This window comes from Astatotilapia calliptera, chromosome 12 (assembly GCF_900246225.1).
Source record: "Astatotilapia calliptera chromosome 12, fAstCal1.2, whole genome shotgun sequence".
In the NCBI taxonomy this organism is placed as follows: domain Eukaryota; kingdom Metazoa; phylum Chordata; class Actinopteri; order Cichliformes; family Cichlidae; genus Astatotilapia; species Astatotilapia calliptera.
The window spans coordinates 16133783-16152567 of NC_039313.1; the positions used below are offsets into that span (position 1 = coordinate 16133783).

At 37.2% G+C, this 18785-nt stretch overlaps 1 protein-coding gene across 6 annotated transcripts in view; it reads left to right on the forward strand.

Annotated features, from left to right (window-relative positions):
- pdlim5a (PDZ and LIM domain 5a) overlaps positions 1 to 18785 on the forward strand; it is a 78325-nt gene that overhangs the window by 49361 nt on the left and 10179 nt on the right. For 2 of the 6 annotated variants that reach the window (XM_026188718.1, XM_026188716.1), the window contains exons 4-10: positions 3218 to 3257; positions 3812 to 4242; positions 8267 to 8287; positions 8392 to 8409; positions 8775 to 8947; positions 9057 to 9093; positions 18653 to 18735. In XM_026188718.1, coding sequence (XP_026044503.1) covers positions 3218 to 3257; positions 3812 to 4242; positions 8267 to 8287; positions 8392 to 8409; positions 8775 to 8947; positions 9057 to 9093; positions 18653 to 18735 — 803 coding nt within the window. Of the gene's footprint in view, positions 1 to 3217; positions 3258 to 3811; positions 4243 to 6242; positions 6269 to 8266; positions 8288 to 8391; positions 8410 to 8774; positions 8948 to 9056; positions 9094 to 18652; positions 18736 to 18785 lie in introns of all 6 variants that reach the window. The other 4 variants (XM_026188721.1, XM_026188719.1, XM_026188722.1 and 1 more) reach the window with 4 other exon arrangements.

Here is an 18785-nt window from a genome sequence, read left to right on the forward strand (position 1 = left end):
CCCTCTCTGCGTGTGCATGTGACGTTTTTGTGAACAACTGGATCTTTGTTGTTTCGCCACCTCTAGCGATTGTGTCATCCATATGGCAAAACACTTACTTAAAGAATTTTAAAATTCTTACACGTGAATGTGGGTATTTGTGCATCTCTGTGTATATTGTGCTTGTGTAGTATAATCTACACGTATTTTGCCTGCTAACGGCTCCTAACTCGCACACACAGACACACATACGGGCAACAATCTCCTACTGATTCAGTAGTGTTAGTTCCTTGCCGGTGAAGTTGATGGCATGTCAGGGCACAGCCCTGGAAACATCACTCAATGATGTCATTTGAGCAAGAATAGACCAAAGAGATTAGAAACAAATGCACAACTGAGAACATGGAACAGCCACGATTGTATGATGTGGGTGATTTGAGAGGAGACGAAAAAGAGATACCTGCTCTTCATGATGAGGTCAATTAATCTATCAAGTCTGCTATAAAACAAATTAAAAGATACACATTGGAGCTATGTAATTAGTGAAATAACACACAAGATTAAATTTAATATTAACATGATGCTGCACCAACACCCACCCAAACCACAGAATCTAATTTTTACATTATCCTCCGCAAACAGTGAAAAATCTAATGATGAAAATGTAGACAATTTGATACAAGCTCAACTACTGATTACCAGCATACAAAGAAAAACACAGTTTATATTATATTCTTTTTATCCTTAGCAATCACACTGTTATGTAATAAAATGTCCATGAACATTAAACAGAGCAAAGCAGAGACAGGCATGTAGAGCCTGACAGTTAACACGAAACATGGACAGATAAAAAATGCATCAGGCAGGGAGCAGAAACCGATTTTATAGCAGCTGCTGTGAACTTAACCCCTAAATGGATCGCTACATTAAGACAAAGAACACACACACAGTGTTTCCAATTTGGTGTCCAGGACAGATGAACTGCTATGTTTGTCGCTGTCACACTATCAGTGTCTATAGCAGCAGTTCAATTTAGGAGCCTCACTTTTCACTTATGAAGAAACATTAAGGTTTTACATCTTCTCTTATAACCCATCATATCGCTGTTATGTTGTGGCAATTTATCAAAATTAAAGAAAAATAAAACTGTTATTTGTTTATTTAGTGACTGCTGATTGTGTGTGTAACTTTTACCAAGTGCAAGGACATTTTTACACACACTTTCTCCAGTTCTGAGTTGTTATTAACAGCTACTTAAGTTTCAGGAAGATTAACCTTGATGCTCTCATGAGTTCTGCCAAGGTTGAGCCAAGTCAGAGGACACATCTTATTAAAACTGTAGGTTTCTTGTTTGAAACCTAAAATTCAATTTGACTGTGAGGACAGATCTGAACCTCTGTGAGTTAAATTAGACTGCTGTTTATATTCACTTTCTAACAGCCATCTTTTCCTCCTAACATGTGACTGTAACCATTTCCATGCTAGTGTTTTCCAGTTATAGGTGCGGTGTAATCAAGGCAGTGGCTCACAGAGATGACGGTATCAGATTTGAAATACCTTTCTGACTAACCCAGTGTTCCCCTTACTACCCCGATGTGCCACACATATTTCCATGGTATTGGTTGTGCTCATGAGATCATGGCTGTCCCCAGATTAGCCGTGGGGATATGCTGGACTGTTTATGGTTTAGTGTGTCCATGGAAACGAACCCAAACCGTCAGGAGATGAGAGGATACAGGTGACTTACTGACACACAAAAAGGAAAGATGAGCTGAATTGTTGCAAACAGGAATGTAATTGACACTACAATCAATCTATTGTGATAGATAAGTGCAATAACCACAATCAGGATGTCTATGCACAAAGAATTTTATCAGTAAAGGTTCCTGGGGTCAAAATACAGCCTGGAGTGCCGAAAAGCCTGTTACAGATACTTTGCTTAGGCCAGTTATTTTCTCTTATTTCCTTTTCCTAAAAGTAAAAATGTGTTGTTTGAGTGTGGGATCTGCATAAATTCCTGTGTTCAAAATCTACGAAAGTTACAGCCACGATAAAATCTGTTGTGTAACTGTTCAACACAACATTTGCCCATAAACTCTTCCTGCTGCAAATATGATTTGTGATTATCTCAGTTCTGGCAAAACAAAACTAGTGTGGAACAAGAGAAAAAGAGAAAAAGCCAAGTCCGTATCTGTGTCTGGAGACTGATGAGATTCTAGCTACTACAAGGGTGCCGGTTCAGATTTACAGAGATGAAGGACATGAACCTCCCTGAGGAAGTTTCATGAAGGATTGCTCTGAAAGGAATGCAAAGCAGCTGATATTTACATGTCTGCAGTTACTGTGCAGTTTGCTTAACCTTTAATTTATGTTAACTTACATATGACCCCCCTTTTTTACATCCTCAATCAAGCCGTGTAGCACTGCACAACCGTTTGTCATTTGTTCCATGTGTACCTGTTTGTTGGTAGTGTCACAAAAGTTGATCTCGAGTGTTTACTGTTGCTGATTTGATTCACTTATTTGCATTAATTAGGTGCTGTTGCATTGATGTCATTTTAAACCACACAAGTCAGCAAAGAATATTGTCAACAGATGAAAAAGGATCTCAGTAAAATTAGTATTGCTATGAAGTGCTAAGCCAGAATTACTTCTGGGCAAAGTTAAGAGTGTAGGGAGTTCCAGACATGCTCCTCAGATGACCTTTAGGGGAGATCAGAGCTTAAAGTGACATCAAGAGTATCAAACACCAACTGTATCAGATTAATAGAGGTCTTTATGAACTAAAAACAGCTGCCTTTAGTTTAGACAGATTGAAAGAAGCCACAATTTTCAGCTCCAGTAACTAGAATTTATTTGTTTCATGCATAGACACACACCAGGCCTCTTTTGGTGCTCTCATAAATGATGACAGAAACGTTTCTCAGTCTTGGTTTCTATGCTGAAAGCTCAAGGGTTTAGTTGTAATTCACTGTAACCGCTTGTTTTTTTTGTTTTGTTTTTTAAATAAACCTCAGCAAAACCTAAAAAATGACAGTATGGTATTAGCACTTTTAATATTTCTATAAACATTAGCAAACAGTGTGGAAGAGCTGGTGTAATTTTAGCCGCATGGTGCTGGCTTAAAGTCACAATGTTTGAAAGGAAATAATAAAATAAAAAAAAAAATAAAAAAAAAGAGTGGTGTGCCATCATAACTCATAAAGTTTTCCTTTCCCTTTTTCTTTCTTCCTTTCAGGGCCCCCAGTGTTTCTAAACCTCCTCCTGTTGCACCAAAGGTACTGTAAAAATATGAAACTCAGCTCAAAGTGCAAATACTAATCACTCATTAATTAAAGCAAGGCATCCCAGGTGAATAATTGGATTTAGAGTAGCTGCATATTTGTGTTTGTCTGTGTAGTCATGTGCAAAGTGAAACATGTGGCCAAAACTCCTTTTTCCAGAAAAGAGTAAAATAAACAAATGAATTCATTAAAGTAAAAGTAAGTAAAAGTAAAGTAATTAAAAAGCTGTCACCTGGGGTTCCTTGTTCTCTAGTGACTTCTTTTTAGCGGTTAGAAGTTGTTTTGTTGCATGACCACCACTTTTGTCTTGATTCATTTGCTATGTTTTCTGGTTACCATGAATTACAGTCAGGCATACTGGTGTTTCCCTAGTTTTTTTAAAATAAAGAAATTATGATTGAAGTTTATTTTAAACTGTGTTAACTGAACTACTTATACTAGACAAACATATAGACATGAATATGTAACCTGGGAAACATCAGCATAGTGTGTGATTTGATGTGATTTATCTGTGTTTGTATTTGCATGCTTTTCTCTCGTATCGGTAGGGCAACAGATCAGACATCATAAAACCGGTAGCCATTGCCCATCCTCCTCTTCCACCCCATCCTCATGATTATTCATTCAGCCACTCTGCTGTGTCCAACAACAAGGCCCCCAGACCTTACGGGGACTGCAAATCAGAGAGTGAACACCCTCCTTTACAGTCCCCTTTTGCCACTTCCATCCCCTCTCCGTCCTCTGCCTTTACACCTGCATCCTTCCATACTAGTCCTCGTCCTCCTTCTCTTTCTCCACCTCCTGTCTCTTATCCATCCTCTGCCTCCTCCTCCTCCCCTGTCCTCGTCCCGCCTCAGCCTTCGGTGTATAACACACCAATCAACCTGTACTCCACTGAGAATGCGTGTGAGGTGGCCATGGGGCAGAGGCGTGGCCTGTTGGAGAGTCAGGGTGGAGCCTTACCACTGCAGTTTAATGGGTGAGTGGTGGCTTTGTAAACTGGTTCAAACAATTAACCGTTCTCGGCTCTTTCACATTCCTCAGTTTTATCCACTGAGACCGTCTGTTTGCTCTCCTTATGGGTATTATTGCACATTTTTACTACCGTGCCTGCTGGATGATTACCAGGTTCAAATTCAAACACCAGTTGAAATACCAATTTATGCAGTAACCTGTAGTAACCCGTGGTGTTTCTCTAGGACATGTTTACAAGGTTATAGTTAACTTTAAGTCCAATGCATTACTTCTTACAGCACATAATATCCAAATATATATTTCAGTTATCCTTTGCCAACATTCCTAAAAGAAAGTGCAAGTTTGCAAACATCTGGGAAAATTTTCTAGGTGCCAGACCAAAGAAACATGAAAATCAATTCCCCCTGATCAGGATCATTTCAATTCTGAAATTCAGTGAAAATAAGAAAAGACAAACAGTTAGGCGTGCTTTCTTAAACATAGTAAATAGCTTCCAGAGTTTTCTTAAAATAGTAAATAAAACATGCCATGACGCTTGCTGTGGGAGGATATCACCTCATTTTAACTTGTTTAAATGCAGGTGCAGTCTCACTTCTATTTTTTGTGCTTGTGAGCACATCACGCTCATAGGTCTTCATTTTATCACGAATCACTAAGGAGAACCTCTCCACTGTTGACCTTTATAAGCGTATTGGAAGGATGAAGAGAAAGATGGAGTCAATAACTATTCTCATCATGTTCGTGTTCTCTGTCATATTTTTTAAAACTCTATTTCTCTTTTAAATCAATCACCATCTTTCACATCATAGCTGCATGGAACTGTCTTCACCAACATATCTGCCATCATATACTCTTCCTCCTTTTCTGTCTCAACTCGTCTTTCAACCTTTCTAGAGCCATAGTGAGTATAACTAAGCTATGATGCTGTTAGTATTCTGTCTAAATATATATCCTCCATTGGTAACTTTAGTAGTTTGGTATTCTCTTTGCTCTTATTTTAAGAAAGAATTAGTCCGTAAAGTGTTCAGTCTGGAATCATATAAATTTAAACATGTGCAAATGCCTACACTGGCAATTTTTAGTGTCCTTAACTTGTTCATTTTTTTAATTAAATAGTTTTGAAAATAGGAGGTGCCAAGTGGACCGCTCCTTCTCTGACTCATAATTTATCAGTTTGTTCCAATTACATTTTCTCTCTGAGCGCTTTTGAAACTAGTCAGTGGTCTCTCTTTCTGTAAGACTCAGCAGTCACTAGTGATCTGCACAATATAATCTTACACCGTGCAGACGTGCGCACGTACACACTAGAGACTAGTGATGCATTTTAGTCACATACATGGCCTATCTCATGTATCAGAGTTAACATTTAATACCACCTCAGGTAATTAAACTACTTTATTAAATCTTGAAATTGATATTTCTTTAGAATTGTAGTTTTTTATCGATAGCTAATCTCATTAGCAAACATATCTCAACATTCTTTTTAACTTTAGTTACTGAAGTTACTCCTTTGCTCCTGTTTTCACTAATAGATTCACATATTACATCATTTTAATCATTCACAATCCATCTAAAAGATTTACTTTCACAGCTGTATATGAAATGTGTAGAAATTATATACACATTGAAAACATAGTCACCGTTATGTCTACATAATTACACAGACCAAACTATGATTTGATCTATATTTCCATGTATGCTTAATAGCAGGTGTATCTATTCTATTTATTTTCTACTGTTGCTGATATGCATACAGCCTGGCACTACATGCATGTATACAGCTTTGCATCTTGCTTGTTTGCATGCTGCATGTTGCAAATAATTTGTGCGGTTTGTTTCACAGGGGACTTATGAATTATATCTTTCAGTGTATATTACTGTAAGATATATATATATATATATATATATATATATATATATATATATATATATATATATATATATATCTTACATGTGTGTGTGTCACTGTCAGTCCCTTTCAATCCTTTTTTCTCTGCTTTCCAGACGGCAGCATCTCGTCAAGTGACAAAGTTAGTCTCTGAAGCATGTCACATGATTAACTGGCCACTTTTCTTTGTTACCTGTTCAGACTTCTCTGTGCATGCATTCCCATATGGAAAAGAAATAGAAAAAACATATAAAAGACTTGCATCAGATGTGGCCTACTTCATATAGTGAATCAGTTGCATTTACTCATGAAAGTGGCCACTTTCATATATTGTTTCAGTAAGTATATTATATCTGTTTTCACTTGTATGCTTTTCATACAAGTTTCACACAAGACAGATACAAACTTTATTAGATTTATATAGATCTTTTCCATGTGGGTTTACTTACCTGCAATCTAATTTCCAAAAAACATTCTGGCAATGTACCAAACCTAATGAAGAAAAGAATGCACTTTATTTATTTATTAATGACAACACAAAAGTTGAAAAGGACAGAAGTCATAGCCTTCACTTTTTTTTCATAATGCACCAAAAGTGTAGAGTTATTGACAGGCTTAGACATTTAGCACCCTTATTCCATTAGTATTGAACCATGTTAGAACATAAACAGTGTGGTTTGGCGCTGTCTTGCAGAAATAAGCAAGGTCTTCTCTTTAAAAGACGAATGAATTGCAGCATATGTTGCCTAAAAACCTGTGTAACTGTATATTGCCATGCATTAATAGTGCACAGGTTTCCCAGACCCCAAATTTCCTTCAATCATTGTGTATTTATTATAAAAGGCTTTTTGCATTTTGTGTATCATTTTACACTTATTACATCTTGAAAATGCTTAGACATGACATAGAAAACTTAAAAGTCTGCAAAATACTGCATATACAAAACAACAAGATATCAGTATCAACGAGATATCTACGAGATATATCTTTTTTTTATTGTTTCTTTCTGTATTCAGCGGTTCACCTGCGGATTTTTTAATTATTGCATTCTGTTTTTAATTTACATTTTATTTATTATTTTTATTCATTATTATTATAACAATATATCATCATTATTATCATTACATTTTAATAATGCAATGTGAAAATGTTGTAATAGTTCACTGTTTACATTTTATTTAAGATCTTACAGTATAAATCGTTTTCCTTATTTATTATTAAAGCCATGTGTAAGTAGTAAGACATTTTTATAGTATTTTACCAAGATTACTAATAAAAATGGTTTATTGTTCAGTTTGGCTAATTTCAGGTTTACATTAATCAAGAACTGCAGCACTGCGGTCTACATGCTTTAGCTAATTAAAATCAGACTTACTATGGTGCACTTTCCTGGGGCAACACTATATTTTCCCTGAAGTATGAATCTCTACTATTGATTCTGACAGAGTGGCATCCAAAACACATTCTCTCACACACACAGGGAATATAATATGAAATGCTCCCAGTACTGGAAGTGTGTGACCAGGCTAACACATAGCTGTCAACACTGCCACACCCACATAGGCTGCTGCTTTAACAAGAGTGTGTTGAGAGACTCATAAATCAGTCTGTATTGAATGTGCTAGGTGAGTTTGTTAGTGGAAGTGGATTTATAGGTGATTTATTGACAGCAGAGCCTGAAAAAAATCGTTGTTTCCATGTGTGTGTGTCTGTGTGCGTGTGTGTGTGTGTGTGTGTGTGTGTGTGTGTGTCTGTGGCTGTGCATGCATGTACTGTTCATACAGATACGTAAAGATCAAAAGTAATTTAGTCTTCATGAGTTTTATGTTTCAAATCTGCATGTTCCTCACTTTGATTTGAATAAAACCACAACTTTTCAAACTGTTTTAAATTAAGTGTTGCTCTACTGTTTTGTATGCAGTTCAGTGACACCACCATGTGGCTGAAAAGAGACCCAGCCTGTTTTGGTTAATTCCTTCTGTTGGCTTTGTGTTGTACGTGCACTGGTAGATGTGGTCTATGAATCTTTTTTTAATTTTATTTTTTTATTTTCCACTCCAGTCACTAAGATTTCCATAAAAGTTTTCATCACGAGTAAATCAATTTCTGTCTCTGTCTTCTTTCTTTACTTCCACTATAGTGGACCTCAAAGTATTTTGAAGTAAGTCTTTTCACAAATCCATTCATTCTCAGCACAGATATTTTATATTATAGTGCGTTTATTTTGTTTATTTTCATTTCTATTCTGTCTTGTTTGTTTAAAAGAAAACCCCTGCCACCAAGGTATTTTATTGGTGTCTTTGCCACCAAAATTCATTTAACAGATTGCGGTGTGATCTCTTCGCCCTTGCCTAATTAGCGCCCATTTACATATTTACAGTGTGGCACACTTTCATTTCACATACCTCTAATTATCTAACAGTTTGATTGTTCATTATTTTGTATAATAACCTCAAAATGTGCGTTGTATATTAATTTAAAGTCATCTAGGTAATCTCTTAAAAATCTAAAAAATCGAACATGCTTTTACATCATAACACGTTGTGGTGTCCAGCTCACTGTTATTAATCACCATCTCTGTTACTTTAGTTATATGGGAGGTATATCTACTGATCCCATGCATCCTCTTGTTTCCTATCCTATCTCAGAGTACCTAGGAAACATGTTGTGGATACAGACATCCATTTTTACCATGTTCCCAGTCACGCTGATGCCAGCAGAAAGCGCATAATGGAGGACACCGAGGACTGGCGCCCACGTACTGGCACCACCCAATCCAGATCTTTCAGGATTCTGGCTCAGATCACTGGCACTGAGAATGGTATGCTCCTGACTACAGTATAGTAGTAATATTAGTAATATTAGTGCATATAAACTGTTGACCAAACTTAATAATTGTGATGCTTTGTCTAATGTTATTGCCCTTGCAGTTCAAAATGAAGAAGCTGACACAGCCAAGAAGACAAAGTAAGTGCATGGCAATGAAAATGCTCAAATTTGACTTTTTATTGTCATTGATTGTGTGGAGTTAGCTGGATGTCGCTAACATAAAAGTCACTTTTATGGAGCAAACAGGGATTCTCACTCTGAATCTTTGTGGCACAGTTCTGGCAATCACACTGATGCTGTGTGGGTTCTTCCTGTCTAGACAGCAGAGGAAGGATCACATTTTATTCATTAAGTCAAAAGCCAGACCTCTGAGTACTGCACTTCACAATTCTGAATGGCTTTCTGAGCTCCGAAAGCTCAGAAAGCCATTCTCATTACATTCTTCTCTAATGCTACTCAAGGCTGTTTTGGAGCATGTCAGCAGTTAAGAGTCTTGCTCTGTGTATTTACCAGTTAAGGTGTAAATGAGTGTTTTGGTTTGTTTTTTTCTATTAGTCATTGTCGTTTGTGGATGTGACGGGTTTGCTGTGCTGCATGATGTGCTGCAACCATGACTGCATTGTGGCCTTATTCTCTCCGTTGGTTGTCCATTGGTTGTCTATTGCTCTTGGTGGTTTGTGGAGTTACTGCGTGTCTGACATCACTCATGCTAACATACAGATAATTTTGAATGTGAATGTAGCTGTGTGGTTTCATCCATTCAATTCATACTAATGGCCATGATTCAGTGGACATGGTAAAGATCAGTACTTCCCATATCAGTTATACAATTGCTTTTACCACATCTTAATGGAGATTGTAGGGCAACATTCCTATTCTTCCTAAATCATTCTTTTATGTCTCTTCTGGTGTCCTTTTCTGCTTCTTCTTCTTTCTTCTTCTTACTTGTGCTGGATGGCAGAGTGAACAAGACCACTCGGTTGGTGATTGGCCCCAAGTACAACGAGCTGAGAGACTGGCACCACGGAGTGTCTGCTCGCACCCTCAATGTCCAGTAGACTTTGTGTATGTGTCTGTGTGCCTGTGTGTGTGATTGGCTGTCTCACTGTGTACAAAATGTATCGCTAAGGTGCTGAAGGAATATATGATTGTGGATCAGTGAGATTAAAATAAGTAAAGGAAATAATGCTGGAGTGAGAGCATGCTCGTGAACATTGGGAGTTTTATTGTGTCTGTATGTGTGTCAGTGTGTGCGTTTGAGTGTGTGTGTGTGGGCTTGTCCTTTACAGTTTGCAATGTGCTGGACCCTTTTAGACTGTTTATTGCGTGTTGCTTATGTGCTTAGCCCACTCCACTGATTCCAACCCTGTAGTTATAGATGGATGAATTACAGTAAGTGCACACCTAGAATCCTGGAGGAGGAGTATATACAATTTTAGTTAAGCCCATTTGCGGTAATGTGTGGTGTCATCTTCCATTGTTGCAGAGATAAAAGTTGAGAAATCCAGAACTTCCAATATGAATACTAAAATACTGCACACAGGTGTATACAAGCAATCTCAACATATTAAGTGTATACAGCTGTCCCTCGATACTCTTTTAGCTGTGATAAAGGCAACACATAATTATGAGACAAGGAAAGCATCCTGAGTTTGCATACTGAAAATTGTAAAGACAGTCTTTATGAATCTTTTAGTTTACATTCACTTTAAGACATAAAAGACAAAAAAAAAATCGCTGAAAAATCACTTCTGGATAAATCTGGATAAGGTCTGGATGAGTATGTGTAGACTGTATTAGGTATGTCACTTTTTGCATAAATGTATGTTACAGAGGACACTTCTTTAAGAGTCAGTAGCTTGTTTACATCTATTGTGTCTGCTGAATGATTTCATAAACAGAAAAAAATACATTTCAACTTGTAGTGCATGTATGTACAGTATGAACCAATACCTTACAGTCAGGTCCAGAATTTGCTGGACAAAGGCAGAGGCAAGTTTTTGTGGTTTTTGTCACTGCGCATCACCAAAATGCATTTTAAAATCAAATAGTCTGGATATAATCAAAGTGCAGATATTAAGTTTTAAATCAGAGGGTTAACAAAAGTGTTGACTTAACTGAAATACACGTTTTCTTATACACAGTGCTCCATTTTCAGTGACTCTAATGAATTTGGGCAGTTGACTGACTTATGAAACCTGTTTCTGTGTTAGTTCATGACAAAATATTCATTAGATTCAAAGAATTGAATTGGTGGATGCAATGGTATAGTATGGGTAGGTATGGCTGCCAGTTAAACCAGTCCACTATGTTTTATTGTGAGTGCTGATAGAAGTAGCAGGATGAATTGTTAAGTGTACATGGCTATACTCTGCTCAGATTCAGACAAATGCTGCAAAACTGATCAGATGGTGCTTCACAGTGCAAATGGATAATGACCCAAAGAATACTGCAAAAGCAACCAAAGAATTTCTCAAGGCAGAGAAATTGGTTGGTGGAAACAGGGGTTTATGTAATCCTACTAACTAAACGTTTCATTCAAATAATTTTGTAAATCCCTCAAATTAAAGCTGAAAGTCTCAACCTCAATCTTCATCTTGATTGTTTGATTTAAAAATCACAATTGTTGTTTTAGAGAGGAAAAACTGTCTTTGTCCAACAAATTAAGACTTAACCGTGCATGTCATGCTGCTGGTATAAAATAAACAGTCCAGTCTGGTTTAAAAAATTGTTCTCTTTAAGGTACAAGCAAGTAAGAAGCAGGCCAGGAATGAGGTTGTACAAAGTGACTTTATAAATACTATTTTAAGACCTTTGTATGTGACATATTCCTCCAGTGCCTTAACATATTTCATCCCTATGTTTACTTAGTGCAAGTTCTGAGTGTAATCAGTTTTTTTCCTGTGTAGAAAAGCACAATTTTGAAGAATGCTGAAGTCTGCTATTTATTTTCTGTGCTTGAAGGTTGTTTAAAAATTCTACATTGTAGCTAATAGGCTAATAAATTTGTTGAGTTTTTTTCTTGTTTCCTGTTTCTCTGTTTCTGGTGTCTTTTTGTTTGTTCTCACCATTCTGAATTCTGTTGCTCTTTCCTGTTCTAGCTGTCTTATTGAATCTGTTTGTGGTGGGGAGGCAGGAAGCTCATGTAGAACTTTCCACTTTTAATAGTGAAAACAACTTGCACGCGCGCACACACACACACACACACACACACACACACACACACACACACACACACACACACACACACACACACTTGTTTTCATGTTTTAGTGAAGACATCTAATTGACATAATGCTTTCCATAGCTTCCCTGGTATTTTGTCCCCATAAGTGAATGTTGGTCCCCACAAGCATGGTGGCATGTCAATTTTCTGTCCTCACAATAATTTCACACACATAAACACAGTAATACAAATCCACATAACCACATTATGTTAATTTTTTTTGCAGTTCTCTTGACTTCATGTAATTTAGAGCATGCCAAAGCACATTATTTTCTGCTATCTCTTATCTTCCAGTGCACAAGAGCCAAATAACACCTTTCTCAAAACTCTGTTTTTATTCATACTCCTGCCACTTAAGACTCTTTCACCTGCTCATTGCTTTGTTGCACACATTAAGGAATTTTACATTTCTCTCTCTCTCTCTCTCTCTCTCTCTCTCTCTCTCTCTCTCTGTGTGTGTGTGTGTGTGTGTGTGTGTGTGTGTGTGTGTGTCTGTGTGTGTGTGTGTGTGTATAAAATACTAAAAATCGACTGTAAGCTCTGGACTTTTTTTGGGATCTGGACCAACATTTTTCCTGTGTTGCCACCAGAGGGAAGCACTGACTCAGAAAATGCTGTCCAGTAAGCGCACAGTAATATTCCTGCTACTGTTTAACTCTACTGCTTCAACTCAGTCTGACCTTGCTTCCATCTCAACACAGGGGCACTACAATGTATTTATATGATGGAAACCTCTCATTTGTTCCTTTGCTCCGCTCTTTGTTTTTTGTCTCTTTCTGTTTCCTTTGGTCCTTTGCCTTTCCTGTTTCAACCAGGGCAGAACAAAGTATCTTGTGAGAAGGCAGCATCTCAGTACTTTATTTAATGTCCTGCTCAGCTCTTATGTTAGTTTCACTGCAAAATGCTTAAGGAAGAAAAGCTATCGTGTCCGTGAGTTGGACCTGCTATAGAACAAAAGGTAGACATAACAGACTGTAAGTAAAACTTTGAGCGAATGCTCTTACAACATGTTTATTATGCTTGCAACTTTGCAACAATAGCATGTAAATAAATACATATATAAAGCTGTACATCTGTATGGAAGATGTTTTTTGGATGGGTTGCATTTTATTAGTTATTGCATTGCTCATTATAACACCATTTCACCAGTATAACAAATAGTTTCGTTATTTTCAACTCACAGCATAAGCAAGGCCTCGGATTCACGGACCATGTGGTTCAATAGCTGCTGTCAACAGTGAACAAGCCATGTTTATTCAAAGCATGCCAAAGGACATGGTCCATATGTCTCTGCAGCGACAGTTCATACCAACTATGACATTCTGTGGTTACTATGAAATAGCTTGGCAGCATCTCACAGAGATCAGTCATTGGTTGGTGGACACAACTGCACACAGTAAAACCGTGAAGCACGAACGGTGCGTGTGCATTTGCACGAGGGAGCTTGAGTGGGTGCCTACGATGGATGGACGTCTCTGTCACTGCGTGAGTGTGAATAGAAGCGCATGGTTGAAACAGTGCGTGAAAATCAAATTTGATCCAAAGAATATAACAGCGCTAAATTATAGACCATCTGTTGCGTGGTGGAGAGAGCTCCTGGACAGCAGTCAGCTATGTAAATGGACCATTTGTTCAGTATTTAAATTAAACCAACACATTTATGCGATGCATAATACAAACTCTTGTTGGCACTACAGTACACAAGGGGTTACCTTACATATGTAAAATCTTCTCTATTTTTTTCATTATCTCTTAATAGCATCAAACAAGAAATGTCATTATTAGGTAGAAAATAAACTTCAGATAAGACAACCACAGGAGCAGCAGCGGTGAAACAGATTAGGACCACTGACAAGGCATAAATAAATACATATTTATCAATGTATATAAAGAGTATAATACAAAATAGATCAGATGATAGAATGAAAAGCCCGAGCTTCTTTAATTATCCCTGACAATTGACAAGGTTCATATGTGGCCAAGTATGTCCAGATGGTCAGCAATCTAAGTGGCTACTGCCGAATCAGAAACAAACAGAAGAGCTCTCCATAAAACTAATCACAGTCTTACAAAATACAATAAAGTTACATGTAATTGGACTGATTGGTAGAGAATATTAACGAGCTTCAATGTAACTGGTTCTAATGAATGAAACGCTGGGGAGCATCTTATTTCCTGCTCTATTTGTCACCTGTTGTTAGCAAATTACTGTAGCTAATATGAATAAATGTTGTTAGCTTGTTGGCCAAGATAATTTAAATAGATGGCACTGTGGTCTTTAATCGTAGTTTATTAGCCTAATAGCATGATGAGGAAAAGGTCTTTCCTGAAATTTTTTTTTCTTGCTTGCTTGATAAGCTGATGCCTGCTGATGCTTTTTGTTTCTGTTGCTATGCAGAGAGAAAGACTGTGAATATTGTTATCATGGCAACACAGGGAAATACGCTTTTTAACTGTACTGCTACCTACTGTAGAAGGAACTACTACAAAAACTGTTCTCAGGACTTTGGTAGTTTTAAAAAAATCTATTTCTGAAAAATAGACAGTGCACAAATGTGCACAAGATGCTCGAAGGAACTTTACAGATGTCCTAAATTTCTCTTTTATTAATAAGGTGTTGGAAACTACCTATATGAGGTATGGTATAATTATTCAGTTCATCAGCAAATGATATGTTCCAAGATAGGAGTGGTTTGAGAACTCATTGCTATTGTGGCTGCTGTGACCCGATCACAAAGATGCTTTCTAGTGTACTTGTTCCCCTGCTTTAGTAAAAATGGCAGTACAAATCCAGCTAGTTGGCACTGTCAGCACTTTGTCTGCAATGGATAGTTTCAGGATACTTTCAGTTTTGTCTCTGCCTATAGATGTAAGAAGTTAGTGTGAATAGCCATGGCTCCTACTGTCAGACATATGATATACAAAAAGGTAAGCTGATAATGAGAATGAAGAAAGATTGTATGTAGCCCTGCAGTCTCTTTCTTACAGAGAATACTTAGATTAGGACTGTGCTGGCTGCAGGCTGATTGGCTGGAATCAATGCTAACACAACAGTCCACTGGATGTATTTATCACACATTGGAGACTGTGTGTGTAGATTTTGTCAGTATGTATATATATGTATATATGAATCAGTAACTAAGTAAGCCAAAAGTGACAAAGTGCTTTACAATACAACAATAAAAATGCTACAAATGGACACATCTAAATAAAAGCAATCCTCTACAGGTGTGTGTTAAGCTTCATCCTAACAGTATCAGTTAGGAGCGAGTACCACAAGTTGGGAGCTAGACCTCAAAAGCACTGCACATGCCACAAGCAAGCATTCATCAGTTGATTTCAGACACGCAGTGTTTACATGTGAATTTTCATTAATACAGGGAGCCATCTGACCATGAAACGCTCTAAAAGTGATCACCAAACGCTTAAACTAAACCCTAAATTTTATAGGGAGCCAGTGTAAATAGGAGAGCATTGGTGTCACGTAGGATGTTTTAGAAGATCTGGAGAGAAGCCTCACAGTTGCCTCTATGATTATTCCCATTTCAGGTTGAGACACAATGTATTTAAGATATATTTAAGAAACAAATTTAGTACTCACATTTCCATATTGTACATTTTTACAGTTTTACAACAGCAAATGAAGCATGTTTGTTGTAAACGTAACAGGTCGATTGTCATTTTTGACAGCCATTTAACTTCTGTTTCAGTTATACCATTTTTAAGCTGTAATTATTACTTTTATTTGTTTTATTTTTTTCTCACGAGGAGTGTCATTGAAGAGGAGGCCCTTCTAGAATACACCTACTGTATTCCAGAGTTATGTTAAGCACTCATTTAGAAAGTTTGAATAGTGCTATGGTAAATCCCCAATCTGTATATATAATGTAATGCTTTGACTGGCTCTAAATAAGCTACACAATCCTTTCACTAGTTTCTGTCTCTTTGATTCTCACTGTACTTTCCTCTCTTTCATTCTCTAGTTCTTGTTCATACAAAACATACAGGCACAACTTATCGTAACTATGACTGCAGTTGCCATAACATGTGTCTCCCATGAGTCCTCTAACTGCCAGGCACAAGGGGAAGACAGCAGTGATCCAACTGTTGGCATCAACTGCAACTATGCATTATGGTTGTAATATGTCTGGGGAGAGATTGTTGGCCCACCCAGGTTACTCAGTTGGTGCTCAAGAGTATGCGCATACTTAAACACACACACACACACACACACACACACACACACACGCACACGCTTGATGTTATAGAGAGGTTATTCATTTTGCAGAGGAAAGTTTGAGACCTTGGGGTTACATTTAATTAAAGGACGGAGATATTTTGTGCTTTTCCACCATGATAATTGGACAAATCTCTGGTACATGCAAACTGGCAAAAATATTTCATAGCTGGCCAAAATCAGGTAAAAACATTAAAGGTTTTTCAAAGTTGATTTCCTCTCTTGTTTTTATAGTTTATTTGTCATTTGTGTAATTAAAATGGCATGTGATTTGAAGGAATGCTTCAAAGAGTTGACAGACAACTAGAGACAACTATTTAAAAAAGAAAAGAAAATTTCCTTTACCTCAAGGGTGAAGACAGAAGAAGGTGTTGCCTACAGGTCTGCATTACATCAAAACATTTAACTCATGAGAGATGAACTGAAGTTATTACCCTCAGAAAATAGGAGCCTTACATTTTTACTTTTGAAACCTTGAATACTCAAATCAGTGTCAGATATATTTGGATTCCTTTAAAGATAAAATGCATCACCCTGTGCTACAGTCATCTTCATCAGATATGGAAGAAGAACCATATGAAATCATATAATGTGCTCAGGTCAATTTATCCATCTTGTGTGATGAGCTGTAAAGTGCCTCAAATCCTATGACCCATGATTTCATCACATGAATTAGTGGTTGGGCTTCATTTGATGCAATAACCATTAAATCTTAGTACAGAATCTCGTAAAGTTACTTATCCTTTGACCTGCGTTTAAAATGTAGTTGTATTTCTTGGGAGACCATGAGAATCGACCAATGAATCCATAGTAATGCAGTTTTAGTTGGCTTAGATTTTATATGACTGCAAAGAAGTTTCCAGACCCATTAAGAAACCACTATTGACCCATTATAGAAGAAAAGCAACAGTGGTAACATGCACCTTTGTGTACATTTGCTAGAATAATATAGAAATTAATCAGTGAATATAGTGTAATTTATGTGTTCACATTCGGCACTATATGGTCTTTAATTCATGTAGTCTGGCATCAATCCACAGTTGATGTGAAATGAGCTCTTTTTTATAATACATTATCTTATTATTATGTTTTTTACTCAGCTGTAGTCTGTTAAGTGTCTTCAATCACTGAAATTCTTCCTCTGGCATCACCTTTGATTAGGTGTGCTGTAATATTACTGCTGTTCAGTCCTACTTGTCTCCTTTCTGTCATCATTCCTGCAGCCTGGGCTGTGTTCTCCTATGAATGTGGCACATGGGTAACTTTTAGTGTGTACTGGATTCACAAGGAGCACGTGTACAGTGAAGGTGCATACTGCACTGTTTTGGCTATAGTTGCATTCTGTGTTTTGGTTGGTACCATACCATCTCTCCATCTGTCAGCAGGTAGGTAGTCTGGAGTGTATCTATTTTGAGAAGAACTTAAGAAAATTGGTGTTTTTTTTCCCTGTTTTCCTTCTTGCCTCCTTAGTGGGATATGATTAAAATGAGTTATGAAAGGTATTTTGCAAAGATAATAAAATAATAACTAAGATATATACTATACTGCACATATGTAAACATGCTACCATTACTGCCGTATGAGCCATCACCCTGAGTGATGAGTGAGACAGATGAAAATAGAAACCAGTAGAAGGCCTGGTTAGCTGGATCTACACCAAAATTTAATGAGTTCATCCTTTGCCCATGCTCTACTTATAGCACAAATTTCATGACATTCAGCTTTTTATTTTTGGGGTGAGCTCACTAAAAAACTGACATCTGTATTTGGGCATAGGTAATTTTGGCAATGTGTTTTCTGAACATCTGATATGTAGGGACTAGAGCCTGATCAAGGATTTCTAAGACTGATAACGATACCGATATTTCTCATTTTAGTTAAAAAATTACATATATGAATTTTAATCTTTCATATTTGCAAAAGCTAAGCAAACAACTTTGGATAACTGATTTCCACTCTGCCACACTCTGCTTGGATGAACTGGTTGTTTAGTTTGTGGTATTCCAAACGTGTTGCCAACAGAGAAGTTAAAGAGTGCTGTCTTGTGGACAAATTTTGCAAAGGTGTTTCTCCTGTCACCTCTTTACTATCAGCTGTTATGAATGGCTGAAATTGGCCAATATATTGTTTGAGCTTTATCGGGGACAGTGGATTCTAGCATTAAGTCATACATTTGATTACAAATCTCATTAAGCGATTTTAATGTTGTGTTTCTGTTGTGTTGTCCTGCACAGTGAGGAATATGTGGAACCCGAACTCAACAGCCATGAGTCTGCAGTTGTTAAGACTATGATCAAAGGACCTGCAACAACCTATGGTAAACACTGTGTGTGTTCTTGCTTGCATTCATATGATAGCAGCTAATCC